Below are 22,099 nucleotides of genomic sequence, written 5' to 3'. Positions count from 1 at the left end.
GCTCCAGTTCTTAGGCATCTTGGTTTTGCTACTCGGAACGCAGAGCAGAGGAGCTTAGAGCCTAGCCTCTGAGCAGAAGCAGAAGTACATTAAGGACTAGAGGAGATGGGCAACAATGGGAATGGCAGTTGAGTGGGAGCAAAGCTCTGACCACCATAAACAATGAAACACAACAAAGTGGCAGGATATGGAACTCCTACTAGACAGCACAGGATAGATGACTGAGGGGAAAGGAAAACAATTCCAACAGAAAAGGTTAAAAAACAGAACAAAGGGTAAATAACTTGCTAAACTTCTAAAGCAACTCTCACTGTGTTTCAGGTCACACTGATGAATACAGTGTTTCAGCATGAACCAAATATAGATATCAACGAAACACAGCAGCAATAAACAATCCCTTTGGCCTTTCTACTGGTTCCTTGGCAGCTGGAGGAAGCAACAGGGTCCTGACGCTCAGAAAATCGGATACAGAGCAGGCACAGGTGCACAATGGTCGATGGGGGTGCTAAGACCGTGCAGCTGGATTTTCAATGAAATCAGAATCACTGATAAGAAAGACAGAAAAGATTGAGAGTACATGGACTGGAAATGAGAAAACTGAATCCTATGGCCAAGGGGAGGTAGGCGGACTAATGAGTCAGTAGGTATTATGAGGCAATAAAGCAAATAACAAAGAACTCTAAGCCATCATCTCATCTAAAACTAACATAAGAAGAAACCAAGACACGTGCTATTGTGCCAAGTGTGACAACAGATCTGCAGTGCTAAGGCGGGGCGGGGGGGGGCAGGACAGACTGTGAGTTCTGCGGTGGACAACTACTAGAGAAGAGGCACCCCAATGCTAGATTGATGGGAAACACAAGCAAACTCCACTGTCCCAGATTAGGACCAACGGAGTATTAGAGCTGGGTAGTCTAAAGTCTTTTTGAGAGGACAAGGCCTCAAGAAAGGTGAGATTGGAAGCAATGATAGCCCCAATGACCTTGCTTTTATAACTTCCATGTCTTGATCACAAAGACAATACACGGTCATCAGAAAAACAAATGGTGAAACAATGATCCATAATTTTATTCCAAGATCAAAGCACCACTAACATAATTTCTAAGTGCTTATACACACACACCCATCCACCTATACTTTAAGAAAATTACGGAATAGTTTTGTAGTCTCTTTTTTCTGCTAGAAATAATTAAATGAATGCTTCCTTACGCTATTAATTTTTTATATCATTCTAATAGCTGAAGATAAATCCATCACATGGATGCAAGCTCCATAATTTAATCAATCACCTATTGCTAGATGCTTATGTGAACAGAATACTATTATAAATAATGCCATGAGGACTAGCTTTTAAATAAACTGTTGGGTGCTTCCCTAATTATTCCTTAGGATAAATTCATAAAAGTGGAACCACCGTGTCACAGGGCGATGCATACGGATTCCGGTTTCCATCTCCCTTTCCTAAGGTGAACTAGCAGAACATGCCTTGCCTCATGGACTCAGGGGATAAGGCTGTGAATTAGGTGCTTCTTCCCTATGCATCAAGATACCTACCATATATCTCTACTCTTACAACTCTATTTGTAATGATTTAATTGCTCATCCAAATCCCCACGAAACCATGTGTGTGTTTTTATCGCCAACACATTTGATGAAATATTTATCACTGGTACATGAACAAATCAGAGAAAATTTTAATGTGTCTTTTGACTGAGTGAAAAGCAACAGACTCACTGTTTAGAAAATGGTTTTTCCAATGTGAGCTACATTTACTGGGACCTACTAGAAAAGATTCATTGCCATTCCACTAGGGATCTGGTTCTCTGAACTTGATGCAAAAGCAAAAGGAATGGGAAGTAATCCTTCTCAACTTCTGTGCCCAAAGCTGGAGGGGGAGAGTGAGGGGCAGCTTAGGATAAAACAGAAGTGCACAAGAGAGTTTATAAGAAATTTAGATGCAAAGAATCCTGCAAATGAAAGAAAGCTATGAAGAGGATTTCCTATTCACAAGCAGCTATAAAATTCTGCACATTGATGTATCAGTGATTAATTATTCGAACTACAGTCGTCCTGAGAGATTTCCAAGGATTAGAGCAAAAGTAGGATAGGGATGTCGGTAATAGAGACTCAGCTCTCCAACCCACTCAACCACCTGACATTGCAGATGAGCCAAATCAAGCAAGCACAGCAACCCTCAAGATGATTTCATATTAAATTAGCCAAGAGCTGGTGGAGGCTACTCAGAAGGAATCAAATTAAGGAGCCATGAATGCAGAGGATGAGGAAGGGGATAGAGACAAGAGTCAAAAGGAGTAAGCAGCTATTCAACTGCCTTGGTGGGGAACAAGTATGGCTGTGATCACAGGGGAGGCACTCCTAGGTAGCCAAGCCCAAAGAAATCCAAAGCTTCTCCATTCCCTGGCTTGTTCTCTATTACTTAGAACCATGATCTTAATTCCAATTATAATAAAGATTATTAATCTTTAATTATGTGTCATGGTCATAAAAAGGACACCTATTTTGATTTGTTTTACAGTGGTCAGGAATTGGGCAGCGGTTCTCAAACTTTTGTGTGTACCAGAATTACCTCAAGTATGTATTTTAAGAGATTGCTGTGATTCAACTCCAGAGTTTCTGATTCAGTAGGTCTCAGGTGGGGGAAAATGGTGGTGGTGGGGGGGAGGCTGTGAATTCACATTTCTAACAAGTTCCCAAGTGACAATGACATCGCTGGGTGGAGGATCATACTTTGAGAACCAATGGTTTAGGTAGTCAGTTTGTAAGATGTTTTAAGAGTCAAGGGTCAAGGTCAAGTGTTCTCACTATTGTTACAATTCATTTTGAATTAAAATTACATTTCCAGTATGATTATCTTAAATGTTATTTTGAAATACATCTGAAATATATTTTGAAACCAAATATTCAGGCACTGTGTGAAAGGAGCAGTGCCTCTTAGCCAAGAGAACAGTGAAGAGGATAAGCTCCTATGTGGTATGTGCAGACAAACCAGATTATCTAGAAAGATAACTCTAGAACTTCCTCTGAATGAATATAACCAGAGCAGACCAATAATTACAGAAAAGATTGGGCAAGGAAGATTTATTATGAGTTCATTATTTGACCAGGACCTGTAGAACCACCCATGGCTCTGTGTACAACAAAGCAGAAAAACCTAACGGATTCCAACTGTACCCCAAACCCTCACACTAGTCATCAAGATACATCTCACAGCCTGAGTTCTACCAGAAGGAACTGGGAGTAGGGAGGGAAGAGAAGGATAGGATAAAGAGAGTGAACAGATCCTCTTAATATCCTGAAGGAGAAAACTATCTAGAAATGGAGACATTATGCAGCTCTCCAGAAGTGGCCATTTGTGTTGCTTTAAATGCAGATTGATTACTGCTATTTGGATGTTGAGTGCATCATCTTTTCTGAAGAAAGAGAAAAGCTAAATTTCCCCACATTCAGCTGTATCGTCAAATCACTTCCCCACACCAGCTCTTTTAATGCATTTTCCTGTTATCACATCCACTTGCAATAGCTGATCTACCCTACTCAAGAGTGAACCCCCACCCCACTCCACTGACATGTGCTGAATCCCATTAACAACCTCATGACCATGACACATAACTGCAAGCCCAAAATGTAATGGGGTGTGCATTTTCAGGGTTAAAAAAGAAAGGAAGCCACTAGGATATACTGAAGAGAAAGAACAGCCTCCTTTCTCTGTTCTGGCCTCCAACCTGTACCGGCATGACGTCATGCAGCTGAGTGGAGAGGGCAGAAGCCCATTCACCCAACTCCAGCTTTCCAGGACAACTGGGCTAGAAACCCAACAGCACCCCAGGGTTACAGAATTCTACAACTAAACAGTAAAGGAAAGGGGAAAACTTCCAATCAAAGCTCTGTTTTTCACAGTATCCAGTAGGACCTAGTTTTATTCAAAGAGAAATTTCACTTGTTGAGGTCATTAGATTGAAAGTGAGAAATCTTGGTTTATTTAAAGCTGTACCATTAAACTATTGAGAAGATAAGAACAGAGACTGGATGGAAGAGATGAATTTCAGGGAAATGCTCTCATGGGAAAATTTAATAGAAATGAGAGATGGAATAAAAAAAAGATGTAAGGCAGGCAGTGCTAATAACGGAAAGGGAGAAAGGAGGAGGGGCTAAGAAAACAGGAGGAAAACCGAAGAAATAGGGAAAATCACAATTTCCAGAGGTGCTATTAAAGTTATTTAATGTCGGTTCCTCCGAGATTACATGCTTTGTAAGGCTTGAGTCTATTATCTTTTTTCTTCATTACTATTATCCCCAATGCCTGGGACCCAGGATACACTCAAGAATATGAGAATGGAGAAAAGAAATGAATGCAAAGCCATCACATGCAAGATAAACCTGCCCTGAACAACTATTCCCAGAAGAGGAATGATCTGTTTTCTTGGGAGAACCGGTTAACTCATATAATCTGTACGTTGTGATAGGATATATTAGTTTTAAAATTTCAAAACACACACTCAACCCTGGTTTTCTCACTGGATAGGTATACACAGATGAAACCTGCTTTTTATTAAGACGTTTAACAAATCGGAACTGTGTCACACCAGTAGTGTTGAGCTCTTCCACTTAAGGATCCGAAAGCCAGAGGTTTTAACTTAGCAATGGAAAGTGCTGGTGAGGAAGTCTTCACATTTCGTTCATAACCAGTATTGTAAATGACAGTTAAATTAAAGATACAGAGAGGAGGGACCCTATCCAAAAGTTCTGTATTTTTTTCAAGAAACAGCTTTAAAAACATTTTTTTCACCCACTGAAATTTTGTGGAAAAACATCTATAAATCAGGAAAAAAGTGGAGCCGCTCTGGCTACATGAAGAATAGGAGACCCAAAGCACTTCTCTCCCAGTGGTACTGAAAGCATTTCAGTGGAAATGCAAAATACACTTAAGAATTCACTGCTACAGGGGCACCTGGGTGGCTCAGTCGTTAAGCGTCTGCCTTCGGCTCAGGTCATGATCTCAGGGTCCTGGGATCAAGCCCCGCATCGGGCTCCCTGCTTGGCGGGAAGCCTGCTTCTCCCTCTCCCACTCCCCCTGCTTGTGTTCCTGCTCTCGCTGTGTCTCTCCCTGTCAAATAAATAAATAAAATCTTAAAAAAAAAAAAAAAAAAAAAAAAAAGAATTCACTGCTACAAATGCATGGAAATAGTAAGCCCACCTTGGCCCCTAATAACTACATCATCAAGAGAGAATGTTACTTCAGAGAGCAAGAGAGCACAGGAAGGGGAGGAGGAGGCTCCCCACTGAGCAGGGGTCCCGACCCAGGATTCGATCCCAGGACTCCGGGATCATGACCTGAGCTGCAGGCAGACACTTAAACGACTGAGCCACCCAGGCCTCGAGAGAATGTTACTTCAAACAGTTTCCCTCTTAATAATGACTACTGATACAGCTCAGGAAACACCAAGTTCTAGCCTCCTGATCAAAATCTGTGATGGAAATGCCAGCACAGACTGTCTAGAGGTTCTAGCAGAGAGAACTCTGCAACAGGGAGGGTGCTGTCAACCACACTAGGTAAAAGCAAGGGACATTTGATAGGATTTTAATCAAGGACTGGTGTTTATGGGGTTTGGAGATTAGAGGTGCAGAGGTCAGCAAAGGCAGGAGCACTAGTTGTTTCCTTTTATTTTTAAATAAAGGGAATGTTGCAAGGTTTGTTCCATCAGAAACATGAGTTCCTGTGGAGACTGGAAAGACAGGGAGCCCAGGCAGAGCTGAGATGGGGGCAGGCTTCTGCTTGCCTTTCAAAGATGGAAGACACCACCAGTTCTCTGAATCTGCAGTGCGCCAGGGGAGAAAGAGGATACACACAAAAAGATAAGGGAGAGTCTGCCCTTTTCTCTTCTCATGAGATAACCCCAACCTCATTATGTATGTCCAGAATGAATCTAAATTCATTTAAATCTGCTCAGACACTAGATTGTTCGATGCAATTGCTTTCCCACAGTCAAGCTGGGGCATCAATTTCTTTTCTGAATATATACATCCTCATGTTGAAATTGCAAAATCTTAGAATTAAGAGGTGCCTTAAAGGAATAAAGCCCCAACACTGAGCTAACATAACTTCTGTGTTTTCCTGCAACAAGCCACAGATTCTAACAGTTTCTAAGAAATTTTAAAATATTACATTTTTAAATCAAGTTAGTGGTAGCTTCAGGAGAATGCACACAGATGATATCCCCCGGGTCTGGATGTCCAAGGAAAACAAGGCACACAGCCAGGCTTTGATCTGGCTCCAAGCATTACCAGCTCATCTTCAGTGCCCATAGCAAGCTCAACAAAACCCCACTTGGAAGACCTCTTAGAATGCTAAGGAAATTCACATTCTGGCCTACTTAAAATTAAACTGGAAGTGTTATACCAAATACACAGGGCTAGAGTATGAGAGAAAATAAGAAGGGTCCCAGTAATGACTCAGTATCTTAGAAATACCTCAGAAGGATATGAGACAGATTCTCTGAAGGAGTCAAAAGCCCCACCTTAAGTTTAGAACACCCATCAAGCCAAGTAATGCAGTGAGCCAGCTGAGCGAGAAATACTGCAATAAAACGAAAATTGAAAATGTTGGAAAGTCTATATGGGGATGAAAAATTAGGGTGGTGCAGAAAAGACATGATGTGTCAGACTCCCAACGAAGCCCATATGAGGCCCCTACAAGAGGGAACTGAGTTCAGGAGTGACAACACGAAGCGCAGGTCAGCTGCATATAAGGTCTTTTTTATTAAAAACACGAAGTACACACACTGGACCTCTCAGGAGCCTGGGACAGAATCAAGGGCTTTTCAATGGAGCCCACAAGACAAGCAAGCTGTGAGAGTACCAGCAAAAATGCCAAAACCTTATCTTGCCAGGACACAAGGTAATGAGGGGGGAGGCAGTTGATGATAGACAAGTGAACTGGAAAGGAAGGTGCCTATTGGGAATTAGGGGTTTATTTATCCTTTCAACAAAAAAAGATGTGCTTTCCTCTAAATATGCCAGCTACTGGAGGTATAATGAGGGTTTCCCAAAAGCAGAGAGGCAGGTGAATGAAGGGGCCTCGAAGGGTCAGCACACTGAACAGAGCTGCCGAGATGCTAGGAGCTTGTTTCTGGCAGGCAGGTGGATACGCTTGAAAGCAGCAGGCAAACTTCAAACTGGTACTTTTCCTCTCCTGTCTCTCTCCTGGCTTCCCAATGAGCACACAACGCCTCACTCCCGGAGCTCCAACCACATGGCCTGAGAAGGTGCGGCAGAACACAGCCCCTCTGGCGGGGAAAGCAGAGGCTGCAGAGCCCGGAGAAAGCTCATCAAGTCCTGGGCAGGCAGCTGCGCTGACCCTCGAAGTCAGCCGAGTTAACAGGCTGCCCTTTCCCTGAAGCTTACAATGTTTCTCTAAAAGGATTAATGGCCAAGCGGTGCTGTGGAAAGCAAAGTCAATGGAAGAGCACTGTGCACCAATGTTGGTATCACTAGTGATAACCAGAGGGAAAAACAGGAATCTAGAGGTCAGGGACAAAGCAATCTGTTGGAATCAACACTCCTGAGGGGAAGGGCTAAAGAAAGTGCTGGCCTTGCTACGTCACCTACATCCACGTATTATTTACCCAACGAGTTCCAGGATGAAAGACTGATAAGAATATAGCAGATGGTATTAATTTGGCCTTTGCTAAAGCATTAGATACAGCACCTCAAGAAATTGTACTTGGGAAATTAATTCAAATTGGCTTGGTTCAGCACACAATCACCGAAGGTTAAAAAGTAGCTGAAGGATGATAATCAAAAGACAGTTAAGTGACAGTCCATGCAGTGAGAGACTTGGGGTCAACACCAAAGCCATTCTTGTTTAGGGGTTCTATTCAGGGCCCAGGAAAGGAGGAAACAACTCGCTAATGAGATCTGCAGAGGACACTAAGCTGGGAGGCGGCGGAACCGCACTGACGGGGCATAAAATTACAAGGCAGAGTTCAACTGGAAAAAATAGCTCATCTATCTAGGGGAAAACAACCCTAAACTCGAATAATATTCAACAGACAGGCAGGATGAGGGGAAGCAGAAGCATGTAAAAAGAGCTCTGACATGCTGTAATGTGACCGAACCAAGTAAGAATGCTAAGGGAACATGAGGAGTGTGTCATGGGGGAATGGAGTGCTTTAAAGGGAAAGCAAACTAAAAGCTGATTGCCAGCAAACGGGTGGTCTTCAAGCGAGGTCAACTCTACCACTAAAACGGGGGGAGACTACATTCTGAACTGAAAACATTTTTTAATGGCTACAGAACCACCATTCCCATCTGGCGGGTGTTCCAGTCTTTCTCCGATCTTCATTCACCTTGCTGGGGGTTCGTATCTAGAGGATGGCACTGGGCCGCCATTCTGGGGCTAACAATATTGTTTAAAGGAAGACTCAGAGGTCACGCTGGCCATTTCTCCTACTTCTTTATTAGGTCTTACTGCCTTATGGCAATGCCTCACAGGCGTGTGGAAGTGGTTAATTCCTGTTTACTCAACCTACAACACTGCAATGACCCTGAAGCCACTTTTTCCACAACCAGTCTGAGAGCAACGGCTCAACACAATTATCTCTAGGCTGCCTACAGCTTTAACAGACAAGCATGTTGTTACATTGATTCTGCTTAAAATGAGTGCTAAAGAGGTTGTTTTCTTCCTAAAACCTCAAAGTTAAAAATTTCACTATCCTCAATACCCAGAAAACAAATAATCCAATTAAAAAATGGGCAGAGACAATGAACATTTTTTTTCCAAAGAAGACATACACATGGCCAACAGACACAAGAAAAGATGCTCAACATCACTGATCATCAGGGAAATGTAAATCAAAACTACAATGAGAGATCACCTTGCACTTGTTAGAATGGCTAAAATCAACACAAGAAACAACAGGTGTTGGTGAGGATGTGGAGAAAGGGGAACCCTCTTGCACTGTTGGTGAGAATACAAACTGGTACAATCATTCTGGAAAACAGCATGGAGGGACACCTGCTGGGTGGCTCATTTGGTTAAGCATGTGCCTTTGGCTAAGGTCATGATCCCAGGGTCCTGGGATCAAGTCCCGCATTGGGCTCCTTGCTCAGCGGGGGGGCCTGCATCTCCCTTTGCCTGCCGTTCCCCCTGCTTGTGCTCTCTCTGACAAATAAACAAATAAATAATCTTTTTTTTTTTTTTTAAAGATTTTTATTTATTTATTTGACAGAGAGAGACAGCGAGAGAGGGAACACAAGCAGGGGGAGTGGGAGAGGGAGAAGCAGGCCTCCCGCGGAGCAGGGAGCCCGATGCGGGGCTCGATTCCAGGACCCTGGGATCATGACCTGACCCAAAGGCAGACGCTTAACGACTGAGCCACACAGGCACCCCAATAAATAAATAATCTTAAGAAAAGAAAAAGAAAACAGTATGGAGGTTTCCCAAAAAGTTAAAAATAGAACTACCCTATGATCTGGCAATTGCACTACTAGGTATTTACCCAAAGAATACAAATATACTAATTCGAAGGGATACATGCACCCCAATATTTATAGCAGCATTATCTACAACAGCCAAATTATGGAAACAGCCCAAGTGTCCACTGATTGATGAATGGATAAAGTGGTGTGTGTACACACACAGGCAGGAATATTATTCAGCCATAAAAAAGAACGAAATCCTACAATTTGCAACAACATGGATGGAGCTAGAGAGTATAATGCTAAGTGAAGTCAGCCAGTCAGAGAAAGACACATACCATATAATTTCACTCCGTATGTAGAATTTAAGAAACAAAACAAACGACCAAAGGGGGGAAAAAGAGGGAGGCCAACCAAGAAACAGGCTCTTAACTATAGAGAACAAACTCATGGTATCAGAGGGGAGGTGGACAGGGGAAATAGGTGATGGGGATTAAGGAGTACACCTGTTGTTGTGATGAGCACTGGGTGATGTATGCAAGTGCTGAATCACTACATTATACACATGAAACTAATATTACACTGTATGTTACCTGGAATTTAAATAAAAACTTAAAATATATTTAGAACATAATCTATAAAAAAGCTCTATCTATGCATCCTCATTAGACATAGTACACGTAACTACTTCCAACAGCATAATAAAGCTTGTTGGGGTGGCTGGCTGGCTTAGTCGGTAGAGCATGTGACTCCTGATCTCAGAGTCATGCGTTCAAGCCTTCCACATTGGGTGTATAGCTTATTTTAAAAAAAATTAAAAGATAAAAGAAGAAGAAGAAGAAAGTTTGTTTTGGCCTTACTTTCCAGAGCAGCTATGCAAATTATTTTCATGTATATTTGCCTGTCACAAATATTCACTAGTGGCAGAGTGACACCGGGCGAAAAACAGGAGTCTAGCTCCCACTGTATTGTTTAGTGCTCCTGCTATGCTGGGAACTTATAACCTGTTTTTCAAGTTACCACCAGGTCACTCTGAGCCCACCCACAGACTGAGCACAGACTCACCCTCTGAATCCCACTGAAGTGTGGTCTAATTACTATGCATTTCCTAGAGTAGCTAAATCATCAAATAGTACTTAACGATATGAAGCTGCATTTCCCAATATGGGTTCTTTCAGCCAGGCTGCCTTAGTGATAATATAGGCAGGGAGAGAAGGAAGAAGTGAGGAAGGATCAGGGGAAACACCAATTATGGATTATATATCATATTATTTTATGCTGGCCATTAAAGAGCCTTAAGCAACCAAAGATACTGGTGTTTTCACTGAACTCTTTGTGTTCATGAATTAGGTTTTAGACAGGGCCTATTGGGAAAAACCCACAAGAAAGAATGCAAAAAGCTACAATAGTCTGACAGGCTGATTTCTTAGCTGACATTCTGTGTGACATTCTACAGATGCTCTATCCATCAGGATATGACATGGTGTTAGAGGTAAATGTCACATATCAGAGCACCGTTCTGGGCCAAAGAGCAAAAGAAGTGATCTCAATGACAAAGTCTGAGGTATAGATAACATGGGCCCAAACTCATTCCTCAAACTGTAGACCATAACCTGGCAACTACCGAACTTCTAGAACTAAGTAAGTGGCTGAGTGCGACATGCGCCTCTTCGAAACAGTGGCTATATTTTGGTTGAGACCAAGCAGTCTGCTGAACTACCCAAGTCAGTTCACCAATAGCTCATTTTTTGCTCTTTCCTGGGAAGTCTGGGAATTACTGAACTACCAGCACCACCCAGTGACAGAAGTCTCTGTGAGTAAGACCATAAGGAATGTCACTGGTAAGAAATAATACCAAGCAGTATGCACGTCCTTGGGGCAACCAGCCGCAGGGATGAAGGACAAGAGTAAAATGTCACAGGGCTTCTCAAATGCTCTCCTGCCAGCTGTCAGAAGTGGGAAACAAAAACTCATTTCGTAATAAATGTTTTCATTTCCTTTGTACATGACAAAAGGTCGAGAGGTGATAAATGGGAGGGGCTGGGGAGCAGAGGTCTCTGGAGGTAAGAACCTGAGGCAAATGTCCTGCACAGAGAGGCAGAACTTCATTGTTAGTCCCAGGGAATGATAGGATGGTGGTGGTAAAAATATCTTACATTCTCACCTACGATTCATTTGGCATCTACATGAGATCATATCTAATACATGCCTATTTTCCAGACTTAAAAAAATGGAGGCCCAAGTGTACTTAATCAAGGTTACACAGCACACGCAAAGTGTGCCCCTTTTCTTTTGATAGGTGAAAAACTGGGATAAAGGCATACTACAAGCTTTCTCGGCATATTGCTTTCCATCCCCTTCTGCTCAGGGATAGGCAGTATAGTGGGAAGGAAGAACAGTGGGGCTGTTGGTCTCAACGTGTTCGCTTTAGAATTCTTCGTCTCACCTGGCCTCTGCAGCAAGCAGCTCGTCATAGTGAGAGGACCGCTGATCGTCATCCTGCCGGTATCTGATCACCGTGGCCAGACCTTTGCTGACAAGGGCCTCAGCAATGTTTCTGCAACAGAAAAGATAGGTCAGTGAGCACGAGAGGTGCATATGGGGCTCAGTCAACAGAAATACTAACAGTTAGCACCTGGAGGTCTTAACGCGTCCTGACACAGGAGGGAGAAGCCAAGGATTTCAAGACCAATGAGTCGCTAGGCTAGAAATCCCAATAAAAGGTGGAATAACAAAGTTCCCTAGCTCAGCATTTTTCTGGTTACTACAGTCAGACGCTGTATCAATCCATACATAAGAACTAGCAGAAAATATCTGTAAAAAGCCCACATTAGGCAGGGCTATTTACAGAATGTTATAAACAAGCCAGTACCCTCAAGAAAAGTCTTCTCTAAAATATCAGGCACACAGATAAAAAACAAAACACATAAAAGCATGACCTAAATTTCTTAAAATCTCCTTTCTAGCCTATACTCTAGAAAAGTGCCTTGTTTCAGCTTGGCAATGTTAGAAAGATTAGTTTAACATAACCCCCCAGTGCTTCTCTGTCTTCTCAGACAGTGGTTCTTCCACCCAAAAGGGGCTTCTAGAAGGTAAGGCTATGAATGAATTTGGTGGCAGGCGGGGGGTGGGGTGGGGTGGTGGTCGTGCCCCTATGGTGGAATGAAAATTCCTTATGAAGAAATGGCATGAGATGGGGCGGGGGGGGGGGGGGAATTAGGTAAAAAGTATAAAATCAGAGATGACCAGCTTTGGAGCAATACTCCAAATAAAGAGTCCTTTTAGGACTACAGAAATAGTCAGATTAAAACCCTGCTTAAAGCAATTCTCAAATGTGTCGAATCTTCTTTTCTTCACCAGAATAAGAGGTGCCACTATAAGTGGCCTCCATATCCTCTAACTAGAGAAGAGTATGCTGGAAAGGACTCTCAGACAACAAATAAAAATTTGCATGATTCCTCCCCAAGCTGGAAAGGGACCTTTGATGTGAAGCAAAATAAGCTGCAAACTGCAAAAACAAAATTTTCAAAAATTACCTGTAGCAAGCACTGGAGGACAAGAGGCATGATACTATTGGGGGAGAGTGATGGTTATGTCTCTCTTTGTGTCTGTCATAGTTACACCAAAGGCCCTGCTCAAACCATCTGGGTAGCTGCCCTTCAGGGAGGAGGTAGGGTAAGCAACAGGCTACTGTACCATATGCTAGGATTTAGTGTTGTTAGAAATGTAGTTACCTCTTAACACACTAGTGTTCTTAGAACTCAGACTCTGGAGATGCGGGAAGCTGGACTAACCACTCTACATGCAGGTTTAAGCCACTGAAGGGTTTTCTTCATTAAAACCCAGGAATTTACTTTTTTAAAAGAAGAAGAAAAAAATATGTGCGGGTAGAGAAAAGAGGAAAAGATGCTATGGCTGACTCTCATTATGTGCCCCTCTGCTGCCTGTTTATCTACTGCCAGCACGATATTAATATCTCCAAACCGCCACGGAATTAGCACTTCTCAAAATCCACTCCCACAAAGAGGCTGCTTTGCTGGCCACCCTGTCTCCTGAGTCACCGCATAAGCGTGCTGGCAAACGCTGTCATTATCACAGAGCTGGGTTTGGCAGCGGGGAGAATGCCAACAGCCCCGAATCAGCAGCTGTAGGTATTGATATATGGTGAGAATTTAACTAAGGGTGTTACCAAGAAGCCCCAAAGGGCAGGAGAGCAGCCCCACCCACCAACGGGTCAGAGAGGAGACTGGGGGACAACTCCACCTGTGGCGGGGTGAGATAGGTCTTGGCGATTAGAAATGCCCAAAGAACAAAGACATATTTGTTACTGCATTTTGAACTTCTGTGCACTGACATTTTATAGTCAATACAGGGGTTTGGAAGAGAAAGCTGGAATGACTGAGCAGGCAAGAAAAGATTCACACAAATAAGCCTCTACGTGAAAAGATAGAGAAAGCGAAGCAAAACAGCACAAATGTTTAATGATCCACCCCTGTTAATGCTGCTCAAATCAATTCACAGAACTGAACTGAGTACCTACAAGGCCAGCAGAGAACCAAGGGCACAATAGTTCCCTTCTGTATCCTGTCAGCTAACAGACATTATTAGACAAAGCAGATAAGGCCTCGGATTCCCACTCCACAACCTGCCCACTACCAGCCTCTTCCTTCTCTCCACAGGATAGAGCATAAGCCATGTTCTCTTCACTTCTTATCCCTAATTACAGATTTCTCCTGGAGGAACAGTGGTGCTGGTGCTTAGTGAGCAGAGGAAAACCACATGAAATAATAACAGCTGTCATTACTGGGTGTTTACTATAAGCCAGGCATGTGAAAATAACATCACATGTATTTTCTTCTTGGTGTATATTCCCCTGTGAGGATTCATCATACCATCTTACAATTATTAATCGACTCTGTATCTTCCTTTCTAAATTATGATGTCTGCGAGAGCCAGGGCTGCATCTTTCTGCACTTAAGTGCCTAGCCCTATAATAGCTGACATAAAGTAGGCAGTACCTATTTTCTGAATGAACTTAGTTTATTTAGACTTATTTTTTAAATGTGGCAAAATCACAGTACATTCCTTTAACTTTGTTTTAATACATCCTGAAAATTCTGAGATACTCTTTGGAGTATCAGAAAAACACCCAATCGTTTTGGAAATATAGCCCTGGAACATTATTATCCTAAGCAACTATTAACCAAGCTTGCCCAGCATAGAATTAAGGACAAAAGCTTTCAACGTGCCTTACCAGCTTTTGTCTTTCCCCTCCCCGTTATCTAAAATTTGAATTTAAAGAGAATGAAAGGGAGAGAGAGAAAAATGGAATTAGCCTAGATCCACGGACTTGACTCTCTCATTCACTTCTTTTGGCTACTAATGAAAGGTCAGGAGACTTTCCCCTTGGCCAAAGATGGCTCAGAACCTGACACGGGTGCATTGATCAGTTGCCCAGTGGAAAAAAGAGAACATAAAATTATGTGCCATGGCATTAGGCTGCTTTAGACAAATTTATAAGTTCAGCTTTCTTGAGTGTATCAGTAATTCTACTCCAGTTACATATGTCTGGCTCAAATGGATAATTCATAATCAGCATACAAAAAAGGACCTAACAGCCTTGGAAGTCTAACAGGAAATCATCTTTGTATCAGCTACAAACACAAAGAATTAGTGCTGGGACTGAAATGCTTCTCCAAACGAAGAAGTTTAGGTTCTGGTAAAAGCGAACCACTGCCATCAGGCATGATCAGGTGTCCCTGATACAAACAACTTAGGCCTCACATACGGGCTTTCTCAAAAGGTCTTCACATAGTTGACATCTTCCCTGTCCACTTGTTTCCCCAGCAAGCAGGTTGCAAAAAGCTCATACTTTCCCATTATAAGATACCTTTGAAATCATGGGGTAGTATACTCTGCCAACATGGTGAACAGGTATTCTATGACCATATAGGAGAAGAGGATTCTTAAAAAGTAGGTTTTAATTATAGTAGTTTATAATTGGTCACATTTTTGCCTGCCTTCCCCACGCCTAACCCCTACCCCAAGACTGGAATAGCAACACATTGATAGGTCAGATAACTGTCTAAGATCATCTTGATTACTTAACTGGTGTGTATGTGTGTAATTCTGAAACAAACTTACAGAAAAGTTGGACGTACTGTATGTAACAAAGAACATGCCATCCTTCTTTGATCCATTTGCGAGGGAGTAACCCACCTGTTATACCCTCACCCCCAAAACCTTCAGTATGCATTTCCTATAAACCAGGATATTTTCCTACAAAAGCAAAAAATAATGAGTAGAACCAGGATACCAATAAGGACACATTACTACCATCTAATCCACAAATTTACTACTTAAACGTTGTCAATTATTCCGATAGAATACTTAGGGGGAAAAAGGATCCATGTTTCCTTAGTCTACAACAGTTCCACAATCTTTCTTAGGCTACCCCATGGCCTTAACACTTCTGAAGAGTACAGGCCAGTTATTTTGGTTTGTCTGATGTTTCTTTGTGATCAGATGCAAGTTATGCATCTTTGGCAGGAATATCACAGAAGTGATAGATGTATTGTTCCCTTGGCCTCCTATGAAATGTACAATTTACTGATAATGTTCACTTTGATCACTTGATTAGCGTAGTTTCTCCACTGTAAAGTTACTCTTTTCCTCTTTATGATTGATGGGTATTTTTTGAGGAGACCCTTTGAATTATGTGATTTTTATCCCTCAAATCCCCAAGTTATTCATTTATTTAATTATATCAATATAATATCATGGAATGTCATTTTATTTAAAGTCATAATCCACTACTATCATTATTTGTTGTGATACTAAAATTGTTCCCAATTTGGCCAGCAGGAGCCATGTCAAGCTGGTTTCTGTGTCCAGTGGACATGTCCCCACCCCCATCATTCCTTGAGCACTTCTTTGCTTTCTGGTATAACAACATGTTCCAGGCTTATCTTGTATGGTTTTCTGCAGCTCTGAAATTAGCCATTTATCTAAATAGCCCACATTTACATCTTTATTTCTATACGTTTATTTCTATACGTTTATTTCTATATCAATCTATAACTACTGAAAACCATGTGCGGCAGTCATGAAAATGTGCCTCTCCGATCTCTGACTGCAGGAAGTGTAATTGACTGACAGTCCCAGCTGCTGTGCTCTGAAATCCATCACTGTTTCAGCCAAGGCTATGCTTCCCACCAGCTGCTGCTCGCCTGAGCACAGCAGATACTAAGGCAGGCCTATTGCTGAGAGATGTGGGACTCCTCTGATGCAACCTGGGCTTGAGGACTCCTTGTTGGCTTGGTGGTAACTCTCTTAGAACTTGGAGAGCTTAGACTTTTCCAATTCAACCTTCCTTTCCTCCCACCCTTTGCCACAGAGATTAGGACTGCACTGCAGTCTGATGGCACTCCCAGCTTCTTTCAGCTCCCTTCCCGTTTTCCCACCCAAGGGTTTCCCCTAGTTAATCTCTTTCATGTCTAATTCTGTCTTGGCATCAGCTTTTTAGAGAACCTGAACCAACATACCATGAGTTCACAAAGATACCCACAATCCCACTCCAACACTACAGGGTTCATTTTCATTTTCTTCCTTTCCATATTTGTACTTCCTTTCTGACAGAAACCTGGCTTCCATTATCCTTAATAGTTTATTTATAGGAAGACCTTTACACTATATACACACATACACGGTCTCACTCATACATTTTGTGACTTCCATGATTTGGTCCTAACAGTAGAGCTCACTTAAAGAGAATGCATTACTTGATAAAACAGAAGCTGGGTTACATGGATAAGTATTTCAAGACTGCGCAGAGAGAGTAATTCCATAACTCACACACTTGCGCACATGCCTGCACACCCCCCTTCATTCTCCATCTGAATAGGGATAACAGATAACTCAGTGGCTCTGGCTCACATACCTTCATCTAGCTGTTTGACCTTAACATTTTCCACTTAGAAAACATCTACATTTTATCAGTCACTGAGGTGTCCATGGAGATTGCAAAAGCAGAATATTTTCCTCAAGGCAAACATACACAAGGACACATTCAGAAAAATGTAAGCCTATAAAGAAATGCCTCTATACTATATTCCAGTCAAGGCAAAAGAAAGGGTTGAAAAATAATTAACAGCTCAATTCATTCACAAAAGTCATATTGTCTAGATCAGAGGTTCATATCTCATATGTGTGCATGCATCCCCACACATACGTTGTTTTCCATACAATGTCTTTACAATAACTTCAAGGCCTTGTAGTCAAATTTCATAAACCAAGCACAACATGCACCCCATGGCTAGTCACTGTGAGAACATGGATCCGACAAGACATCAGGCATGTAGCCTGGCCCTCTGTCACCCATGACGCTCAAAGACTCCAATGTCTTAAAGCCAGAAAATGCCTTCACATCCTTTTCACATTGGCTGTACCTTTGCCATAAAGACAGGCTTCCTCACAAGTGCTGGGATGGAGATCCCCAGCTGACAGGGTTCCAATATTGATTTCTAACATACCAGATGGCTCATCTCACTTTTCCTCGGCTATACAGGGATGTTCTACTGTGGGGCGGAACCAGAGAAGCTACAGGGTACTGATGTCTTTCTTTGCAAATAGGTAAGAGAAAAGCAAGGAGAGAGAGGTCACCATAGGATTTGGTAAGAAGGTAGAAAGCAGCAAGGACTAGAAAGCTATTTTCTTTAGAATATTAGGTCTGCCTGTACTCATATGGTTGGCTCTGCACTCTAAAAGCTAGTGCAGAAGTGGGGAAAATGATTAATGGCTAACAGGCCCAAAAGCTAGGCTCCCTTTAGATCTTCTTTACAAGTTCACACTAAGACCTCTATTATCCATGCCCTTTGAGGCAGGAACCTGACAATTTCAGTCTTGAGACAGACTTGGTTTTTATAGGCTGACAAAATAGGCTATAAAGGGCGAGAGTGAAATTCTAGATGAGAGGCATCTACAGACAATGGGCAATGAACAGGTCTCTTTTATCATGTTACTGTTTTTCAACTAGGCCTCAAACCAGGAAAAAGTCTTATAGAACAACAGGTAGCTTCCAAAACCCAGTTTTGATGACTACTCCAAGGGGTAACACATTGCTCCTCCCACTCAGTGTCTTTTATCCTCCAATCTCCACTGACTGAGGTCTCATGAATCTGGAATAATCCCCCCCCCCCCAATTTTTTTTCTTAAAACACATCCAAGAGGCACTTCCCACATAACTAAGCAGCATATGTAGACAGGAGATTGTTTTAGAAGCATCAATAATTAGCAACATCTGAGGTGGCACACAACATCCTTTATAGATTTCCCTATTTTTTCACTCCCCCTTTGAAATAATGGAATTCTAAAAATAACTAAAATGATTTTTTTTTTAATCTTTTAACCTTTAAAGGCTCCTTTTTTTCATTTAAAAAGTGCTATCACCAGGATGACCACCAAAGGATCTCAAGAGTGGCTAGAGATTTTCCCAGAATTCATGACACAAATTGAAAACAAAGAGGAAGATTCAAATGCTTTGAAGTCCCTAGAAAGGCTCAGCCAGAGACTAGGGTAAAATGAGGGAGAAAACCAATGATTACCAAGGGCTGTATTAAGGCACCTGGAGTCTTCGGAGAGGACATCCTTGCTCCTGACTCAAGAGACCCACCAACCCAGCTGTAGTTATGTGGAACATAAGACACAGTGTGACCCACAGAGAAGCATGACCCCAGAAAGCCAGACTGAAGAATGGGCAAGTATGGAATGAGACTGATCTGAACACCCTTAGAAGCAAATTAAGCAACAAAACAAAACAAAAGCAAAACAAAGAAACCCCACTCTTCTGAACGCAACTCTCCAGTAAGTTTTAGTTCACATTTAATGAACATTCAGAAGATGTACAGGCTCTAAACACAACTGTTCTGTCGATGAGAGCATTTTCTAGAGACTGGAGTTGAGATATGAAAGTCAAGAACTCTTGGAACGACTCTGTCTTCTCTTTGTACTTTAATGAAACCTAATCATTCTTCCTCAGCAGGAGGGGGATGTGGAGAGGAAGAATGAAGACTGATGGGGATGGACTTCAATTTGAAGAACTCAAAAGGATACACAATTTGAATGAAACCAAAGGAGACCCATAAACTGGCAGACTGGCAGAAATGAAGAAAGGACAGAGGGAATGAGGGAGGGAGAGAAGGAGAAAGGGAAGATGGAGGGGAAAGAAAAAGAAAAAAAAAATCATTCAATGAATAAATTACTGCTTTGCAGACAGATAAATCCTTAAATCCCCACAGCACACATCCATCAAAACTTCATTATTGATAATAGGCTTACTCCTGAGCACTGACAAGAGCCTCTCTAGCTTCAGAGGCCATGTCCCACTGAGCAACCGATAGTACTCTTCAGTTTAGGAAGAAAAGAAAGAAAAGCAAAGATATCTGGAGACCAGGGTTTCAAAAGTGGGTGATGAAGAGATATCACTTCATATTCAACCTGTCCAGAATAGCTAATTTTCTACTCCAAGGTGTCTCTGAGCCATATCATACCCATTCCCTTATTTCCGCTCATGCGCCACATGAGGTCATACCTACTCTTGATCTCCTGAAAGAACAACTAACAGAAGAGGAAAATAAGATGGAAATATACTTGGAAGCAGCAGAATTAAACATCTAACCCGCTATATAACTCTGGCTAGTGGAGAGAATAGTGCTGAAAAATATGGGTCCAAGTGATTTAGAAAAGGCAAGGGAAGAAGCAGAACATCAAATAGTTATATAAAATAGTTATGCTTACTAAATAGACAATTTTATTCTGCCCCCGGGATTTCTGCAGTGCTGTAATCTTATTGCCACCTCTTACATGATAGTTTCATTTACTCAGCAATATCATGGTTACGGCTTTCTAAGACAAGGAAATCTGTGGTATTATACTCCATTTTGCCAGCTCCTCTGAGTCTCACTGCATTTACCAGTCATATCTGAGACAGTCAGGACAGTGATGACCACTGGATGAAGTAGGAGGGGCATATTAAATATAAGTGGCAATAAAACGATGCCCACCTTCAAATACCTAAGATTTTCCCCGATCTCCCTCAAAATAAGATAGAAGAGAAACAGTGAAGAAAAAAATGTGTTTCATGACAGAAACTGCATGGACTTTCCTGAATCTCCCTTATACTATAGGACAGAACATAGAGTATGTACCCAAAGTGACACTCCCTCTATTGGACAAGCATGCTTCTTTCCCAGGACACAAACAGATCCTTCCAAAACAACTAAGCAATTAAATACTGAATCCAGCTTGAAGAAAGTAAACTGTCTAACAAATATGTACTTCCAATCCAGCCAAGTTGGTCCCCTCAATGCTAAATATGCCATGCAGTTACATTTCCAACTATTTGCAGGACATGTGAATTCATATGATTCATCACCAAGTAAAACTCAGCATTTCAAAAATAAAACTCCCTTCCCCAGATTAAGCGTTTCTAAAACCTACTAAATCAGCTCATTCTCCTAACATCTCTAATTCTAACTGTAGGGCCATCATACTGCCAGTCACCCAGGCCTGTTGTCTCTTATTTCCACATAAAATTAGTTGTCAAAACTTTGAACTCAAATTTCCAATGTTTCTCTCATGAATGCTTTCTTTTCTTTCTCCCAGTTGTGGCTCCCACTGTCTCTCACCTGGACTGCTTACAACAGCCTCCCTAGTTTCCTTGCAATGTCAACCAATTCTAAACATGGTCAATTGAAGCCCCTTAAAGCACAGGCCTCGAGTGTGATCCTCATTCTCAAACCCACCACAATCACAGAGACCTTTTTCAATATGGAGACAATATTAAGTTATCATATATGAAATGATGATGGAGGGGAAGGAGAGGAGAAGGGGGTGGAGGGGGAAAAGGGATTGGGGGGGAAGGAGAGAAGGGAGGAGGAGGAGAAGGAGGAGAGGGTTAGGAGAAAGAAAATGGTTAGAGGGAAGGAGGGAAGACCGACCTTTTAAAGTACTACTCTACATTGGTCACAAAATCCTGAGGAATTAGGAACTCTTATCATCCCTATTTTACAGATGAGAAACGTGAGGCACCAAAAGTTTATAAAGGTCACGAGTGATAGTTATAACCAAGAAAGGCTACGCAGAGACTTGGCATTTCAGTGATGAAGAGGATCTTGCTAATCACCTTACCCAAGCCCCATGCTGTAAACATCAGATGACAGAACAATTTCCTTGATTTTCACTCAAAAGATAATCTCAGATTTAATGAACATCTACTGCAAGTTTACTATAGGACAGGTATTTAACACATTAACCTACTCCTGCTTGCGATGCACACAGTGGTATGTACAAATAGTAAACAATTCAGACTTACCACAAGCAATCCTGTTTCTATGTGGCAGAGCCACGATTAGAAGCCCAATTTTTTATTCCAATTTCGGTTTTCCTTTGGCTAAACAGTGCCACAAATAATAGGGTAATAGAATATTAAAGGTATTCTGCAACAGAGCCTCATATGCCTCTCTAAACCTAGTCCATTAATCGCTTCTCAATCTTCTGCTCAATCTCAGCCCTTTTCACTACCAATCAAGAGCCTTGCACTCTCCCAGTCTCTATGCTGTTGGCTGTGCTGCTCATTTTGCACTCATCTTTGCACTGCTGTATC

General features: G+C 42.0%; 1 protein-coding gene across 1 annotated transcript in view; it reads right to left on the bottom strand.

Annotated features, from left to right (window-relative positions):
- The window catches only part of SND1 (staphylococcal nuclease and tudor domain containing 1), a 407,421-nt gene that overhangs the window by 175,394 nt on the left and 209,928 nt on the right, over positions 1 to 22,099 (bottom strand). Inside the window, exon 13 of the mRNA XM_078059536.1 lies at positions 11,885 to 11,995. Coding sequence (XP_077915662.1) covers positions 11,885 to 11,995 — 111 coding nt within the window. The remainder of the gene's footprint in view (positions 1 to 11,884; positions 11,996 to 22,099) is intronic.

Source organism: Halichoerus grypus, chromosome 12, assembly GCF_964656455.1.
Source record: "Halichoerus grypus chromosome 12, mHalGry1.hap1.1, whole genome shotgun sequence".
Taxonomy (NCBI): Eukaryota; Metazoa; Chordata; class Mammalia; order Carnivora; family Phocidae; genus Halichoerus; species Halichoerus grypus.
Note: the sequence above shows the minus strand (reverse complement) of the source record. Positions and strands in the feature narration are given on the sequence as shown.